The following is a 19,310-nucleotide window of genomic DNA, read 5'->3' on the forward strand; positions in this document are numbered from 1 at the left end:
TTTTATTTTCATATATACTATTGGTCATGAAAAAATTCCGAAGTCTATTCCAGTTCTTGCAGTCACACACACACATGCACGCACACACACACACACACACACGCTTGGAGTACCAGAAGGAAAACCCATGCTGTCACTAGTTGAACATGCACACAGCTCATACCTACAACAGGTCTATTCTGGAGCCTTTTGTCCTGGAACATTGAGACAACAGAACTTACTGCACTACCTCTGTTCTGCCCTGCTGTCCTCCAGTTTAACCAAAATAGGTTTTCTAAAAAGAGGGAAATTATTAATGGAGTCTTCAGAGAAGCAACAGGACAAATGCTTCTTCATCCAGTTTTTGGATCTCATGAACCATAACTCATCTCTGCATCTCATACATTAGCAAGCAATGCTTGGCTTACCTATTTATCTTTGCTAATCATTTAGCAAAAATACAAGGTCATCTAGAGAGTGCTTTGCTTTAAAAGATACAATCCAAAAATTCTTTTGATACAGTGGTATTTCTCCCTATTCATTAGTCAATCTAAATGTATTGGATAGTTTGGGGTAGGTCATATAAAAACACTTGTATATTAGCTGTCACTGTGCAATGTCCTTTATGTTCTGCTTCAGAATCCCTTTGACAAATTACTTTACTTTATTTACTTTACTTTATTTCAATTCAATGTATTGTCACAATATTATTATGTATTATTTGGCAGATGCCTTTCTCCAAGGAGACTTACAACACCTGAGTAGTACAATTGGTTACATTTCTCTTATTCTTTTTCTAGTTTTTTTCAAATGCAGATAAAGTGAATTTCTCACGATCACACAGGGCCAGTAGCAGAATCTGACCCTACAACTTATTTGTTTGAAATCTAAAGCCTTAACCACTACACCACACTCCCTACCTAATATCTTAAACAATGAAATGTAAGGTATAAAATTAAAAAAAAATATGTGAAATTAAATTGGATCAAGAAGTCAATTGACAAAGAAAGATGTTATGGAATGTAAAGGGTTCCACAGGTGAATACTAACAAACCTTTGTAAATATGTATGTAAAAATTAACAAAGAATGTTTTCACATATTAACACAATATCCTAAAACATACTTTACACAGTATAAGTAGGCCAGCTCGATTTGCCATATATTGTACTTTGAGCAGTCTATTAGGTAGAGTGAATATGTCAGCTTGGGACATGCTAACAAACTGTGTCACCTTTGACAGTCCTGTTAAAAGAAGCAAAACCCTTCCTAGAATGGGTTTAATTACCTGGGTTTCTGGTGACTCTCCTGGAGGATGTCTTGAACAACCATTTTCTGGTTCTACATTGAGAATATAAGCAAATGGAGTCTGAGACATCTGGAGCCTCATGTATAAATGGTGCGTACGCATCAAAAATGTTCCATACACCCGTTTCCACGTTCAAATCGCGATGTATAAAACCTAAACTTGGCGTAAAGCCACACACATTTTCACGCTAGCTAAAACCCTGGCGTGCACAAGTTCTCCACAAACTGGTGGCACCCAGCGTCTAAGCAGTGCTTTTATTCAAGTGTGGTTTCCCTTTCTTTTATAGATCCATATCCCTGATGTGGCTTTATCATATACACTGAAATTAACTGTATATTGTTTATTAGTTTAAGGCCTCTGATTGTAATTAGCCTGTAACAATATAATGGTCCACGGAATAGCCAAAGTATTCCAAATACCATAGCTGCTTTAACATTGTTACTCTCAATGCACCTTCTTCTCCTTTCAGCTGCTCCCGTTATGGGTTGCCACAGTGGATCATCTTTTTCCATATTACTCTCACTGCACCACTCAGAGTATTTATATCACTATATCTGAGTGGGGAATGACAGATCTACAGCAGCTGATCGGAAAGAGAATTATCAGTATACAGCATATAGCGCACGCTGCCTCAGCCATGCTGTTTATTGAACTGCTGTCATACGGCAAACGTTTCAGAGCCTTTCCTGTACTGACCTCACGGTTCAGAAACAGTTTCATTCCAAGAACTGTAAACACACTCAATCAATCAATCAAGTGTTCCTTGTAGAACTGTTTGTACTTATTAGTACAATCACCTCACTGTAAACTTACATAAATTACAGTTATAATATTGCACAACCTGAGCCACTTTATAAAGCGCATATTTACATATGATGACGGTGTTGCAGCGCTAGCAAGGAGCTGGCGCTCCGTTCAGGGATTGTTCCTGCCTTGCACTATATGCTTGCTGTGGCTGATGTGACACTGGGAGGATAGATGGACAGAATAATTAAACATGTACTATGAATATATTTCAATGTTCCTTAAAGGTTTTGAAGAATCGGTGTTCTAAGCTTACAGATGGCTTAACGTCTATTACAAAGCTGATTGTGTGGCGACTGGGTATTTGAAAAAGAAAAGTAAGGACAGGAATTGGAGGTTAGTATGTTTGAAAGTACTGCTGCAATAAATTATTTCATCCAAGGTCACGCACAGCGCAGCAAGCATCTTGCGTGAGGCATGAACAATCACTGCGCCACCATGTTCCCATGTTTAATAACATGCTTCAACTCCCATCATCATGAAAATGATTTCAAGTATACATCTCAGTATTTTAATTATTCAGAGAGCTGTAATATCATGAATGTAATGGATTCTGTGTCCTGTTGGAGGTAGAGAAAGTCCACATAGTGGAGTAGAAGCACATAGTGATTCACACACATAGAACACATAGAAGATCAAATACAAAACAAAGCACTTAACGTGCTACTTCAGTTACGATGGGATTTGAGAAACTAGTAAATTAAACGATTTTAAGATGAAGTTTTTGATTTTCTACTTCAATGACAAAATAAACTACGTGATTAAAGTGGAAATTTCAAGATTAAAGTTGACATTTCGTGCTTTTTTCCCACTGTGTTTCTCTGTACCCTAATAAGCTTTCATATGAAACTCAGATGGTGGGCTACAACTCATCTTTTCACAGCAACTTTGATGTCTGACAACTTCTTTTTTATTTCGGGCACTATGCGACTTTGTGAACTTGAGCTTTCGAGTTTCTCCGACACCCTGTGTCACTAGATCCACTTCCTTTTGTTGTTTATACCACTGTTTAAACTAACAAATAATATGTTTTTCCTTGCCTCTACTTGGTATTCGCTGAAATTCTTCTGTTTCCCCCGTGCTTTTGTCATTGCCTTTTCACAGAACGCTGAGCTTAAGGGCTATTTATATTGTTTTGCATATTTAAAGAGGCGTAATTCTGGGAGGAGTTTGGGGAGTTGGGGAGTGGCAGCAGGCGTGTGCACGTGCGTTACTTTTCACACTGACCGGGATTTTGGAGCAGAAGAACGTGGAAGTTGGTGAACGAACAGATTTATGCATCTGGATTTTTTGTGCGTATGAACATTTTCTGCTTTTGTCCATGTTTTAGCCATGTTTTAGTGTGTAATCTACGCACGGTGTTATGCATGAGGCCCCTGGTCTGCCTACTTCCACCTACGTAATAATAATCACATCCATCCCTCCCTTACTCCCCATACCACTGCCATTCTTGTTCACAGTCTTGTTACCTCTCGTCTGGACTATTGCAATTCACTCCTCTTTGATCTCTGTAATAAATCTCTCCATAAGCTTCAGCTAGTCAACAATTCTACAGCTCACATCATTACTCGAATTCCATCTCTCTGTCCAACCTTCTTCAGGTTGCTATTCCCTCCCGTAACTTTAGATCCTCTTCCTCCATCCATCTGACCGTGCCTTTCGCCCATCTAACCACCATAGGGAGCAGGGCATTCAGCCGTTCTGCTCCCAAGCTCTGGAACTCACTACCTACATGAGCTTAGAAGTATCGAATCATTTTGAACCTCCAAATCTAAACTTAAAACCCATCAATTTAAATGGCCTTTTCTCTAAGATTACAGTGGCTTTGTTTGGTTTTAATTTTTTATATTTTCTGATGTTTTAAGTTTTTTCTAATGTGTTTTTATTTATTTATTGTTTATTCGGTGTCCTTGAGTTCTTAGAAAGGCGTCTTGTATGAATAAAATGTATTATTAAATACATTAAATGGTCAGCCAGTTAAAAGATTCTGCTTCACAGGAGCTTTATGCAGAGGTCAATTTTCGTTTTACGAATCTGTTCCTAGTACTGATCTTGTAACAAAACTCAAAATTGGTTACACCAAACATTGCAGTCAAATACATTCTCATTCTTATTTAATGTAACTGAGTTATCTCATAACAATACTAATAAAACAAGAAAATGCAACCACTATACAGTGGTGTGAAAAACTATTTGCCCCCTTCCTGATTTCTTATTCTTTTGCATGTTTGTCACACAAAATGTTTCTGATCATCAAACACATTTAACCATTAGTCAAATATAACACAAGTAAACACAAAATGCAGTTTTTAAATGATGGTTTTTATTATTTAGGGAGAAAAAAATCCAAACCTACATGGCCCTGTGTGGAAAAAGTAATTGCCCCCTTATTAAAAAATAACCTAACTGTGGTGTATCACACCTGAGTTCAATTTCCGTAGCCACCCCCAGGCCTGATTACTGCCACACCTGTTTCAATCAAGAAATCACTTAAATAGGAGCTGCCTGACACAGAGAAGTAGACCAAAAGCACCTCAAAAGCTAGACATCATGCCAAGATCCAAAGAAATTCAGGAACAAATGAGAACAGAAGTAATTGAGATCTATCAGTCTGGTAAAGGTTATAAAGCCATTTCTAAAGCTTTGGGACTCCAGCGAACCACAGTGAGAGCCATTATCCACAAATGGCAAAAACATGGAACAGTGCTGAACCTTCCCAGGAGTGGCCGGCCGACCAGAATTACCCCAAGAGCGCAGAGACGACTCATCCGAGACATAAAAGACCCCAGGACAACGTCTAAAGAACTGCAGGCCTCACTTGCCTCAATTAAGGTCAGTGTTCACGACTCCACCATAAGAAAAAGACTGGGCAAAAACGGCCTGCATGGCAGATTTCCAAGACGCAAACCACTGTTAAGCAAAAAGAACATTAGGGCTCGTCTCAATTTTGCTAAGAAACATCTCAATGATTGCCAAGACTTTTGGGAAAATACCTTGTGGACTGATGAGACAAAAGTTGAACTTTTTGGAAGGCAAATGTGCCGTTACATCTGACGTAAAAGGAACACAGCATTTCAGAAAAAAAACATCATACCAACAGTAAAATATGGTGGTGGTAGTGTGATGGTCTGGGGTTGTTTTGCTGCTTCAGGACCTGGAAGGCTTGCTGTGATAGATGGAACCATGAATTCTACTGTCTACCAAAAAATCCTGAAGGAGAATGTCCGGCCATCTGTTCGTCAACTCAAGCTGAAGCGATCTTGGGTGCTGCAACAGGACAATGACCCAAAACACACCAGCAAATCCACCTCTGAATGGCTGAAGAAAAACAAAATGAAGACTTTGGAGTGGCCTAGTCAAAGTCCTGACCTGAATCCAATTGAGATGCTATGGCATGACCTTAAAAAGGCGGTTCATGCTAGAAAACCCTCAAATAAAGCTGAATTACAACAATTCCTCCAGAGCGCTGTAAAAGACTCATTGCAAGTTATCGCAAACGCTTGATTGCAGTTATTGCTGCTAATGGTGGCCCAACCAGTTATTAGGTTCAGGGGGCAATTACTTTTTCACACAGGGCCATGTAGGTTTGGATTTTTTTCTCCTAAATAATAAAACCATCATTTAAAAACTGCATTTTGTGTTTACTTGTGTTATATTTGACTAATGGTTAAATGTGTTTGATGATCAGAAACATTTTGTGTGACAAACATGCAAAAGAATAAGAAATCAGGAAGGGGGCAAATAGTTTTTCACACCACTGTATATACAGACAATATCAGACAAAATAAACTGAAATATCTTTGTCTAAATATGCACAAAAAAATTCTGAGAGCACCAGAATTGCAGTTGCTACCTATACTTAAAAACTCCAAAAGTGAACAGACTTGTGGTTGCTGCATATATATGAAAAAATTCTGCATTAACAGTGTAGAAGAAGAGACTGACAAAGATAAATAGTTGGGGTACCACCATGGTAACCCCATATAATTGAATAAGGAAAATAAAAAAAGCATGCAACAAATTGCAACGGCTTCTCTGACGCGAGTTTGTGTAGTGAACTGGAACAAGGTTTCTTGGTTAAGTGGTCATGTGGCAGGAAAAGGCGGGTCCAGATGGACAGACAACAGATGTGACATCAGCAATGGAGTGGCTGTCAAAATTCCGTTATGCAGGGTAAGGTGAAGAGAAGCAATCAGACCAAGCGCCATTCCCTGGTCCAGGGTAATTTTCATCACCAAAGCCCTTAAACTGTTTTCTATGTACCCATGCATGAAAACAGACTTACAGTTGCTAAATATCTATATGTCTATATTTTTGTTCATTGAAATTAACTGATGAACCACATGTAATATATTGTAAAAGTTGAGAAATCAAACTATAACCTTTTGAAAACTTACAACAGCCTATTAAAGGTTTACCACAGGTTGAGTATCCCTTATCTGAAATTTTAAAATCACTAGATGTTCTTACTGAAAAATGATTGCAGGCAATTGCTTCAATTGTGTTAGAAAAAAACAGACTCTGCTGCAAATTGCTTTTTTATGTTGGCAATTCTTTTTATTTTGGTAAAAATGTGCTATGTTTTACAAAGTATGTATGTACCCCACACGATACAAAAACTAAATGTAGATCATCATTTAGCTGGTTTAGCTACATTTCCTAGCTTGATCACATGTTTCCCCATGTGATCATTTACGAAAATGAAAATATTCCAAAATCCAAAAATACCTGCATTCTGAAATACTTCTGGCCCCATGCATTTATATTTTGGGATACTCAACATGTATTTGGTTTACCCCCAGACTCAGAACATTTTATGAATGCTATAAGAAAATATAATAGTGCATTTCAAATGATATAATTTGATGCAAAAAAAAAAATCAATGACAATTTCGTTCCTAATTTTAAAGTACAGGGAGAGATGTATCACCATTGTCTTAGGAAATTTCCCAGGTGAAGCCAGGTAACACAACTAGAATATATAGTATGTATATATATTGTGAAAGACAATATGCAGAGACGAGGAAAGAGGGTGGTTCCTTAACCGGACAGGAGGCCAGCCCTATGCCACTCCAAGAAACAGGGCAAAGAAAACTTTTCCTTGCCAAGAATAGAAGCAGTGGCTGTCGATGTCAGGAGGAATACAAGGGTGTCCTGGTTGAGTTATATCCAGGAACAATACCAAATTGGGAGGCCTGTATAATGGAAGGACTGGCGAGAACAATGGATTTGGTACATTTTCTCCCCCAGAACATTAGATGACAGCTTCCCCGGATTGCAGCGGTGCCCATGGTTCCCACAGTACATTATGGAACTTGGAGTTCTTTGTCTCAGCCCTGTTAGGTACCGTGGGTGCTGCCAAGGGGTGCTGCGAAAACGGAAGAACCATATGGCATGGGTTTTCCAGCTAACCTGGAAGAGCTTGCAGACTATGTGGGTGGAACAGCAGAAGAACTTCTGGGTTAGCCAGTATAAAATGACTTGCCTCTGTATTCCAGGCAAGTCAGAGTCAGGTGAGAGTGGACATAGTTTGCCTGGGTGGTGTTGAGGAGTAGAAGAGAAAGAGAGAGAGAGGAGAAGTTGAAGAGAATTGTGGTGATTATGCTTTTGGACTTGTATGGAAGGTATTTGTACAAATAAATCAGCTTTATTTGAAAGGGACTGGTATCTGTGAAGTTGTGCCTGGGATTTGGGGCTCTCTGCTGCCCCCTAGTGGCTCACAATATATATCTATACTAATAAAAGGCAAAGCCCTCACTGACTGACTCACTGACTGAGTGACTGACTCATCACTAATTCTCCAAGTTCCCGTTTGGGTAGAAGGCTGAAATTTGGCAGGCTCATTCCTTACAGCTTACTTACAAAAGTTGGGCAGGTTTCATTTCGAAATTCTACGCGTAATGGTCATAACTGGAGGGTATTTTTCTCCATTTACTGTAATGGAGTTGAGCTCGAAAGCCGTGGGGGCGGAGTTTCATGTGACATCATCACGCCTCCCACGTAATCACGTGAACTGACTGTCAACGCAGTGCGTAGAAAACCAGGAAGACCTCCAAAAAGCGCTGAAGAAAACATGCATTATATAATTGAGAAGGCAGCGAAACAATAAGAAGCGAGCGAGTGACATATACTACCATATTCATGAGTGCTGCTACTTCGGAAAGAAAGCACGATGTAAACCTAAACTTTAAATTAAGTTCATAGACAGGCTACCGCTGGCGTTTCACATGCCCACAGGTAATGCGGGATACAAGTTTAATGAGAGGACGCAGGATATAAACGAGAGTTTTGATCACTTTGTAACTAAGTTAAAATTGTAGGTGAAGGGGTGTGCTTATGCAAATTCCGAGAGACTGTGTTTGTGGGGATTGACAGTTAAGGCGGGTGGGGGAGTTACGTCATCATCTCCCCTCTTATTCATCTCATTTCGCTCTGAGCTGAGCTCTGCAGCTAACGCCGTCTTTCGAAGCAACTTCGTCACACTGCCACCAAATACTCACAGAAAAATCCACAAGTTAATACACACAAGTTTCTCCACACTGAATCCTCCAGGCACTTCTTACAAAAGGTTACATTGACAATCGTGTTACGTTATTTTTAAAATCTTTCCTTTTCTTAGCACAAGCACAGCTGAGAAGCTTCGATGCATATGCTTCATAACGCGTTAAAAAATAATGCATTTAATCACACTTTGCATTACAAACAAAGGGGAACTTCTGTCAATGCACGATTTCCTGGTACACCAATTACATTGATCAGCGCCTCCCGATTCATTTTACCCTCGCACCCCCTTGGTTTGAGAAGAAGTATGAAAAAATATGAGGTTAACACAGAAAAACAGATCACCAATTCAAGCTTTATGAATAATCGATTCACCATCAATAATTGTTTTGGTAAAGCCATACTCAGTGTAATCCTCCTTCCATTTTATAATTTTTCCGCCACTAGCCATGATTAAATGAACGGTAAAAAAGTAAGAGCAAAGCGAGGGTGACTTATTTAGGCAGGCATATATATGACAGCAACACTCATGACAATGTCAATCATGTTACGTTATTATTAAAATGTTTCCTTTTCTTTTTCATTACTTCTTTAACACACTACTTCTCTGCTGTGAGGCGCGGGTATTTTGCTATATATATATATGAATGACCTCCAAAGAGCGCTGAGACTTTTGATATCGTGAACATGTCTGCAAAAACTGGGGTCTCCTGCACAGCAAAAGTCGAGCAGCCGGCGCGCACGCATAGCTTGGCTGGGATTTGAGACGCTGACTGCGCTTCTGCCTTAAGTCAAAGTGAGCACTTTTAATTTTTTTCATACTCCCCCTGCGCTATAGCCCAGACAAGTGCAAACACGGGACACCTTTTTTACACCGCGGCAAACTAATATTAAGGCGAATCACACTTTCTTTTGCACGTATACGATTATGAGGTCGTCAGCTCGGATTATGAAGACACGCACAGGAGTGGAGGACTGACAGTGCCATCACAGCCAATTAATGGCAGGGACGTCTCACCAGACAACACAAGACCCACCGCGACTGTCCCCAAAAGGCGATCATAACATCAGCGAACACATCCATCCATCCATCCATTTTCTAACCCGCTGAATCCGAATACAGGGTCATGGGGGTCTGCTGGAGCCAATCTCAGCCAACACAGGGCACAAGGCAGGAACCAATCCAGGGCAGGGTGCCAACCCACCACAGGACACACACAAATACACCCACACACCAAGCACACACTAGGGCCAATTTAGAATCGCCAATCCACCTAACCTGCATGTCTTTGGATTGTGGGAGGAAACCGGAGCGCCCGGAGGAAACCCACGCAGACACTGGGAGAACATGCAAACTCCACGCAGGGAGGACCCGGGAAGCGAACCCGGGTCTCCTAACTGCAAGGCAGCAGCGCTACCGCTGCACCACCGTGCCGCCGCGAACACATCTCTCTATACTATATAAAAGAAAAAAGGCAACTTTCCTTTCTTTACACCTTTTTTCCTTTTATCCCAAACCAAAGCCTTTCTCTCTTAACACTGCAGGGGACACAAAACCAATTTTCTTTAATTGCTGGTAATGCCAGTAAGGCACATTACCAGAGGCACAAATTTGAACGTTCACACAGAAAATGTAATTTCTATACCACAGCCGTTGTGTAGCGCCTTTCAAAAGGGATCTACTACCGAGACATGATCCATATACATTTTAGCTGCTGTTAGTACTACTTACCTGTTGTGTTACACAGTCTTTAAAATGTAGTTTACCCGAAACCACTCCAGTAATGCTCAATGTACCTGTACTTCTTAAAACGTTAATGTTTTACTGTTTAATAACTTATAGACTACATTTTATTATTTTTCCCTTGCACTCAGTGACCAAAGCTATACACACACACATATAGACACATACAAATATATACACATATATATACCTGTGTGTATGTTTGTATGTATGTGTATATATATACACACACACACACACCTATCTACATTATATATATATATACACACACACACACATATATATAATTTGTGTGTGTGTATGTATGTATGTGTGTGTGTACTTTGTATATATGATGTAGATAGGTATGTATATATATACAGGTATATGTGTATATCTAGATATGTACTGTATATAGATATGTATATATGTATATAGATATGAAGATATGTATGTGTATATATATGTATATATGTATGTGTGTATATATATATTGTGAAACCTGGCCCCGGCACAGACAGACGGACATCATATTGTCACCACACACCATTTATTTACAGTATTATTTACAGTAATTGTGCTCACGTGCACCCCCAGTGCCTTCTCGCACCGATCTCCCCAAGTCCAGGCCCACAGTCTTTTGTGCCTTCCTGGCCGCCTCCCGTCCTCTCTCTCCAGTTCCGCCTGCTTCCTCCCGACTTCCACCAATGACTGGAGGGAGGCGGCCTCTTAAATAATGCCCCGGATGAGCCCCAGGTGCTTCCGCCATCCTTGGCCACGCCCCAGCGTGGCGGAAGTGTCGGCTGCCTTCCTGGCAGCTCTCCGGCGCCACACAATGTCTTCCGCACTTCCTGGTGTGGCGGAAGTGTCGGGTTCCCGGGATAATCAGGCACCGGGGCGCCGCCTGGCGGTGGCCACGGGTCCCTACAGGGCTGGGCTTCAAAGCCCTGTACCTGAGGCCCCGTGCCTAACCAGGACGGACGCCCCCACTCTGTCTGGAGGAGGCACTCGCCCTCCTCCGTCCTCCAGCGCCCCGCCGGCTCCTGCCCGACCGGCAACCGCGACGGGATAAACCGCATCGGGCGCGCCTGGCGGTGACCACGGGCCCCTACAGGAAGGGCTTCCATGCCTCAACCCGTGGCCCCAACAGAACCAGGACGGACGCCTCGCGGTCTGGAGGAGGCACAAGCCCTCCTCACGTCCTCCTGGCCCCGCCGGCTCCCGCCCGCCGGGGTATATATATATATATATATATATATATATATATATATATATATATATATATGTAGACTCAAACCCATTATGACAGCAGCAATCCAAGCTGTGAGAAAACAGTAAAAAGGAGGCATGTCAGACGTCGTGGTACATTTTCTGATGCAGCTAGACGAAAACAACTTCTTGACGCTGCCGCCAAATACACAAAACAATTACTTTGACAATCATGTTACGTTATTTTTAAAATGTTTCCTTTTCTTTTTCATAACTTCTTTAACACACAACATCGATGCGAACCGCGGGTATTTTGCTATATATGTATATCACAGCGACACTCATAACAGTGACAAAACAATTGCATTAACAATCATGTTACGTTATTTTCAAAATGTTTCCTTTCGTTTCTCTTTCCTTCTTTAACACACTACTTCTCCGCTGCCAAGCGCAGGTATTTTGCTATATATATATATATATATATATATATATATATATATATTGTGATGGACGGCCGGCAGCTTATCCCGGCTAAATGGCGTCTACACTGCAGCCTAGAGGTGCCCCGGATTTCCGCAGGGCATCATGGAAGATGGAGTTTGGCTTCACAGCCCTGCTGGGTGCCGTGGGTGCTGCCGTGGGTTGCTGCAGGGAGACGCGGGAATTTTTATTTTCCTGGTAGCCTGGAAGTATTCCCAAGTCACAAGGATGGAGAAACAGAAGTACTTCCGGGCTGAAGAAAAATATAACTCTTTGTCTGACCCAAAAGTGCAATGGAATCACATGGACAGGAACACTTCTGGGTCAAGGAATATTTAAAGGAATGTGGGAAACCCAGCAAGCTGAGGCGGAGTTGAAAGGAAGTGTGATGGAGCTGCTGAGTGGAGAGGAGGATTTATTGTGATTATTGATTATTGAATTGTGTATTGTGGAGGTGCTTTGTGCACATTATAAAAGAAATTAAAATGATTTCATTGACTTTTACCTGATGTCTGGACGTGTTGTCTGTGGGGTTTGAGGAGTGACAGCGCCCCCTAGTGTCACAATATATATTATTCTATGGTGCCACATCTGGAGGACTGCTTCTCCATTGCTGAGGCAGCCACAGGTTTGCAGCACATCAGCAGAGCGCATTGGAAACAACTTAAAGCCAATCAAGATTGCGCTATACACGCCTGCCACCGATGGGTGATACAAGGGACATTATAAATGCAGGGAACATTATAACTTGGCCACTAACCTGGCCCCGACTTTGTCCGTTTGCTGTGTCTGTGTATAGGAGAATGATAGCTAACGCTGCTATTAATAACACTGCTCTTCCTTTTCCAGTTGAATAAACCTGGTTTTTCTAAAGTACTGAGACTCAGCCTCATGTTTTGGGGGGCAAGACAGTGACTCACGTGTCACTATATATATATATATATATATATATATATATATATATATATATATATATATATATATATATATATATACATATAATATACAGTACAGGCCAAAAGTTTGGACACACCTCCTCATTCAATGTGTTTTCTTTACTTTCATGACCATTTACATTGGTAGATTCTAACTGAAGGCATCAAAACTATGAATGAACACATGTGGAGTTATGTACTTAACAAAAAAAGGTGAAATAAATGAAAACATGTTTTATATTCTAGTTTCTTCAAAATAGCCACCCTTTGCTCCGATTACTGCTTTGCACACTCTTGGCATTCTCTCGATGAGCTTCAACAGGTAGTCACCTGAAATGGTTTTCACTTCACAGGTGGCCTGTACTGTGTGTATATATATATATATATATATATATATATATATATATATATATATATATATATATATATATTGTATATAGACACACATATCAGTCCAAAGACACTCAGGTCAGGTGAATTGCCGCTGCTAAATTGACCCTAGTGTGTGTGGGGGTGTGTTCACCTGTGTTTTTCCTGTTTTGTACCAGATGATTGCTGGGATAGGTTCCAGCTTCTCTGCAACCTTACCCTGGATAAGTGGGTTAAGAAAATTAATGGATGGATCTGTATACTGTATATATATATTGTAAGAGATCAGCTCGGCACAGACAGACACGGACTCGCGATGTACAATAACACGCATCGTTTATTATATACCACACACAATATCATGCACAAACCACAAACCCAGTAATTTTCTCTACTGTTCAGCCACCTCCACTCCTCCTCGTAGGCTCCGTCCTCTTCCACCCGACCCCGGCTCCTTGAATGGAGAGAGGCGGCTCCTTTTATCCTACCATGTATATGCTTCAGGTACACGATGACGATCTTCCGCCAGCACTCCTCAGTGTGGCGGAAGTGCTGCCCTTGCACCCAGAAGCACTTCAGGCATACACCATCCCTGGTCCAGCACTACTTCCTTGTGTGGTGGAAGTGCTGTCCTCCAGAGCTCTAGGACTGTCCAGGCACCCAGGGAAGAAAAGTGACGCTCTCCCAGTTCGTCCTTCCTCCAGGCATCCTGGCGGGGCAGGGTTCCTGGCTGTCTATCACATATATATATATATATATATATATATATATATATATATATATATATATATATATATATATATATATATATATATATATATATATATATTGTCAAACTTGAGTCTCAGAGTTATACAAGAGACAGGAATGTGAGACCTGGTTTCCAAGGAAAAAATAACTTTACTGTTGAACAGGTAGGAACATGTTTAAGTCTTTATCCAAAATAGGAGCTTTTACTTCAGAGCAGAAGCACGCAAGATATGGACAGTGATGATGGCAATCGTCCTGTTTTTAGCTCCTTTCTTCACATTAACAGAACACAATGCCTTCTTCTTCAAGTAGGTTTCAGTGGCAGAGAAACACTGCTTGGGGCTGATGCAGTGTAGAGAATACAGAAAAGGAGAGACCAAAAGGGCAGGTGAGAACTCAGTTTTCAATTTTCTCAACATTATGTGACAAAGCACATTACACAGTAAGCATGAAGCTGAGCTGTGTGTCTGTATACAAGTAATCATCCTGTTTATAGTACACATTTTCTTTTTAGGGGTCAGGATGTACAAAATAAAACAAAAAATAATCTTAACTATTTTGCACTGAAAATGTGATATTGTATATGTACTTTAACACAGTTTTATTTATTTTCACTAACAGTTGCTGCTCCTTTGATGACTGTCGAAACACTGCTGAGTGGCTTCTTAGTCGAACCAGACACCGACCTAAAATTGGCATCATTTGTGGATCTGGTTTAGGTCTGCTTGTGGACTCAGCATCAAGAAAGCAATCTTTCCGTTACGAGGATATACCCAACTTTCCTGCAAGCACAGGTAGGTCTTCATAATACTTTGCTCTGTAAGTGGACATTCATGTGGTGAACATTCAGAATGCGAGTGATGAAAACAAAATGATGATTAAACTTACTGCTTTCAATATAAAAAAAATCTTCCACTTGCAGTAAGCAGAGGGCAGTGTGAGGATAAGAGAAATCAGCATCTTGCTGTAAGTTATATAACATTAAAGTCATTTTAGGTACAGTTTAATTCCTTCAAAGCTTCATTTTATCTTTTTTCAACCTGATTATCTACCTGCCTTCTCTGTTTCATGAATGACATATGCAGTAAATAAACCTTCCAGTTACTCTTAACTCAGCTACTCCTGGGGCCTCATGCGTACGTACAAAAACGTACTCCCGTTTCCATGCTCAAATCGTAATGTTTAAAACCTAAACTTTGCGTAAAACCACGCACATTTTCACACTAGCTAAAACCCTGGTGTACACAAGTTCTCCGCTTGGATTTGCAAAGTGGTGGCACCTAGTGTCAAAGCAGTGCTTTTGTTCAAGTGTGGTTTCCCTTTCTTTTTTAAATCCATATCCCTGACACGGCTTTATCACATACATTGAAATTAACTGGATATTGTTTATTAGTTTAAGGCATCTGATTGTAATTAACCTGTAACAATATAATGGCCCACAGAATAGCCAAAGTATTCCAAATACCATAGCTGCTTTAGCATTGTTACTCTCACTGCACCTTCTTCTTCTTTCAGCTGCTCCCATTAGAGGTTGCCACAGCGAATCAACTTTTTCATATTACTCTCACTGCACCACTCGGGGTATTTATATCACTGTATCCGAGTGTGGAATCACAGCTCTACAGCAGCTGATCAGAAAGAGAATTATCAGTATACAGCATATAGGACACTCTGTCTCAGCCATGCTGTCGATTGAACTGCTGTTATGCGGCAAACGCTTCAGAGCCATTCCTGTACTGACCTCGCGGTTCAGAAACAGTTTCATCCCAAGAACTATAAACACAATCAATCAGTCCATCAAGTGCTCCTTGATGCTTTGCACTTATAAGTACAATTACCTCACTGTAAACTTGCGATACAGTAATAATATTGTATAACCCTCTGTGACGATGCGGGTTCTGCTCCATGCTCCCATCGGCTGTTCGGGAGCCCTTGAACCCAACACCGTCGATAGATATAACCGAGGTGAGCTAGACAGTGAGGCAACAACACAGCAAGGGGATGATGTAAAACATGCAAAGTGCTTTTATTTACAATAGTCAAACAAAAAAAAACAGTGTTCAAAGTATATAGTACAGTGATTCAAAAGAAATCTTCATTAAATAAATAATCCATTAAAAGAAATGTGGAGGATTAAAAATACAAAAACAAACAATCCTTTAAAAACCCAAGGTTAAAACGTCGCTGGAAGCAGTCTTCTAAAATCAATAAGCCCGGTGCCTCCTTTACACTAGCGTCTCACCTGCTTCTCCCTGTTGGGCTTTACAGCAGGCAAGACGCTCTTTCAGCAACTGTCCGTTCTTTCTCCCACACACACACAGGTCTGGAGTCCTCCCGATCCTGGCTTCGGTCTGGCACTCATCCCAGGCCCGATACTTGGAACCTTGGCATCCAGAACGCACACACCAAGGACTTCACCTCCAAGCCTCCCGACTCCCGGTGCTGTCCTGGCCTTATGCGGACAGTCACTTCTTCATTGGTCACTCCCGCTACATGATCGCTCAGCAGGAGCGACTTCTACTTCGACTCCCAGGTGTCTGCCTAACACCCAGGCTTCCACACAGCTGCTTACGAGCATTCGTTCGCTCGCTCGCCCACTCGCACCATCTCTCTCACTCTCCTTCATTCTCCAGCCACCCCACGTCTTTCTCTCTCTTCCTTGTTTTTTCTCTCTGATCCCTTTTCTAACCGACTTGCTCTTCTTTATATTGGGGGGGGGAGGGCATAGCAGCTGCAGCACATTAGGAATCCCAGGAACAATCACCGATGTGGGCAGTCCCTCACCTGTGCACTAGGTGAGAAACGCCCACACCGCAGATCGCCCTGAGATCATGCTACAGCCACCACGCCTCCTCACTAAGCCGCAAGCGCGGTGATTATTTATTTAAATAAAACTGCTGGCCTTTGCTGAGCGAGCTGTGGACCCATAACACCACACCCTCTGATAGGACACATAATCCATTACATTCGTAATATTACAGCTCTCTGAATAATTAAAATACTTAGATGTATACATGATATCATTTTCATGATGATGTTATTAAACATGGGAACATGGTGGCGTAGTGATTGTTCATGTCTCACGCAAGATGCTTGCTGTGCCATGTGCAATCTTCGATGAAATAGTTTATTGTAGCAGTACTGTCTCTTTCAAATGTACTAACCTCCAATTCCTGTCCTTACTTTTCTTTCTCCAAATACCCAATCGCCGCACAATCAGCTCTATAATAGACGTTAAGCCATCTGCAAGCTTAGAACGCGGATTCTTCAAAACTTTTAACGAACATTAAAATATCTTTGTAGTACGTGTTTAATTATTCTATTCATCTATCCTTCCAGTGTTGCGCCAGCAGCAGCAAGAATACAACGCAGGACAGAAACAATCTGTGAATGGAGCACCAGCGACTCGCTAGCACTGCGGCACAGTGTCCTCACATGTTTAATTATTAACAATATAGATTATTTAAATGAAGTTAAAGTTTCATCTGTATAATATAATAAACTTATTTTGCTGCATTTCATCTTAAAAATGACATCATCATCATATGTAAATACACGCTTTATAAAGTGGCTCAGGTTGTGTAATATTAAAACTGTATCGCAAGTTTACAGTAAGGTAATTATATTTATAAGTACAAAGCATTCTACAAGGAGCACTTGATGAACTGATTGAGTGCGTTTGTAGTTCTTGGAATGAAACTGCTTCTGAACTGAGAGGTCCGTACAGGAAAGGCTCTGAAGCGTTTGCCGTATGAGAGCAGTTCAAATAGGCAGCATGGCTGAGGCAGCGTGTGCTAGATGCTGTATACCAATAATTCTCTTTCTGATCAGCTGCTGTACATCTGTGATTCCCCACTCAGATACAGTGATATAAATACTCCAAGTGGTTCAGTGAGAGTAATATGGAAAAAGATGATCTGCTGTGGCAACCCCTAACGGGAGCAGCTGAAAGAAGAAGAAGAAGGAGTAGTGAGAGTAACACTAAAGTAACTACCAACACTAAAGCAGCTATGGTATTTAGAATAGTTTGACCATTCTGCAGACCATTATATTGTTACAGGTTAATTACAATCAGATGCATTAAACTAATAAACAATATGTGGTTAATTTCAGTGTATTTATAAAGCCGCGTCAGGGATGTGGATCTCAAAAAAGAAAGGGTAACCACACTTGAACAGTAGCACTGCTTTGACGCTGGGTGCTGCCAGTCTGCAAAACCGAGCGCAGAACTTGCGTATGACAGGGTATGAGCTACTGTCAAAATGTGCGTGGGTTTACGCCAAGTTTAGGTTTTATACATCGCGATTTGAACGTGGAAACATTCTTACGCAACATTTTTTTACATACGCACTGTTTATACATGAGGCCCCAGGACTGCCAATCAATGAAAAGAAAGTTGGTGGGTACTTCTAATGAGGGAGTCAATGGATTTCTTCATGTCTTTGTTTGCTGACTTGAAGGATAATGGCATGTGTGATGGATGCTTTCAGAATAAAACTACAAAGGGAAGTCAAGCTAAAGTTAGAAAAAGGGATTTATTAGAAAATGGAGCAAACCTTAACAAAGCTGATAAAGCGATTTCTCAATGTAGTCTCCAGCCTTCTCAATGCAGTTACACTACCTGCCTTGAAGTGCCGGGATTCCAGCAGAATCCAGACAAGCCTTGCTGTTCTTAGCAGTGTGTGGGCGGGCGGGCATTGTCTTGCAGCAAAAGGACTCCTTGAGACAGCAGTCCCTGCTCCTTGGATCTAATAGCAGGCTTCACATTGTTCTCCAGCAAGTCACAGTAACTTGCAGTAGTGACTGTAGTACCCCTCTGCATGTTGTGTTCGACAATAACTTGGGTGCACGAGTGGTCGCAAAGACAAGACAAAACCTTTTATTCTGTTGGAATAAATTGGCAGTGCTGGCTCTTTTCAAGTAGCTTGTCTGTGGCACTTCTTATATTTATATCACAGTGCAGAACCCTTTTTGGATTACCGGTTATAGTAAATGTATTTAACAAAATAATATTTCTGGAAAACCCATCTAGCGCCTTCAATTTCAAATGAAAATCTTCGTTCTTCACGTGCAAAACATTTTTTTGACATTTTGTGTGTATCCATCAGTAGTCATGAAGCTGACCTGAGCTTTGCAATTGTTGCTGTATAAACACAATAATTTCTACAATGTTCCTATAGACCTTACGACGAAATAGACCTTTTGACTTCAGTATATGTTTTAAATGCCTTTCAGTGATAATGTATCCATGAT

The 19,310-nt window shown here is 41.0% G+C and overlaps 1 protein-coding gene across 1 annotated transcript in view; it reads left to right on the forward strand.

The window, feature by feature from the left end:
- Positions 1–19,310, forward strand: part of pnp4b (purine nucleoside phosphorylase 4b) — a 100,415-nt gene that overhangs the window by 8,312 nt on the left and 72,793 nt on the right. The window contains exon 2 of the mRNA XM_039737431.1: positions 14,679–14,851. Within this exon, the coding sequence (XP_039593365.1) occupies positions 14,679–14,851 (173 nt within the window). The remainder of the gene's footprint in view (positions 1–14,678; positions 14,852–19,310) is intronic.

The sequence above is a fragment of the Polypterus senegalus genome, chromosome 15 (genome assembly GCF_016835505.1).
Source record: "Polypterus senegalus isolate Bchr_013 chromosome 15, ASM1683550v1, whole genome shotgun sequence".
NCBI classification, from domain to species: domain Eukaryota; kingdom Metazoa; phylum Chordata; class Cladistia; order Polypteriformes; family Polypteridae; genus Polypterus; species Polypterus senegalus.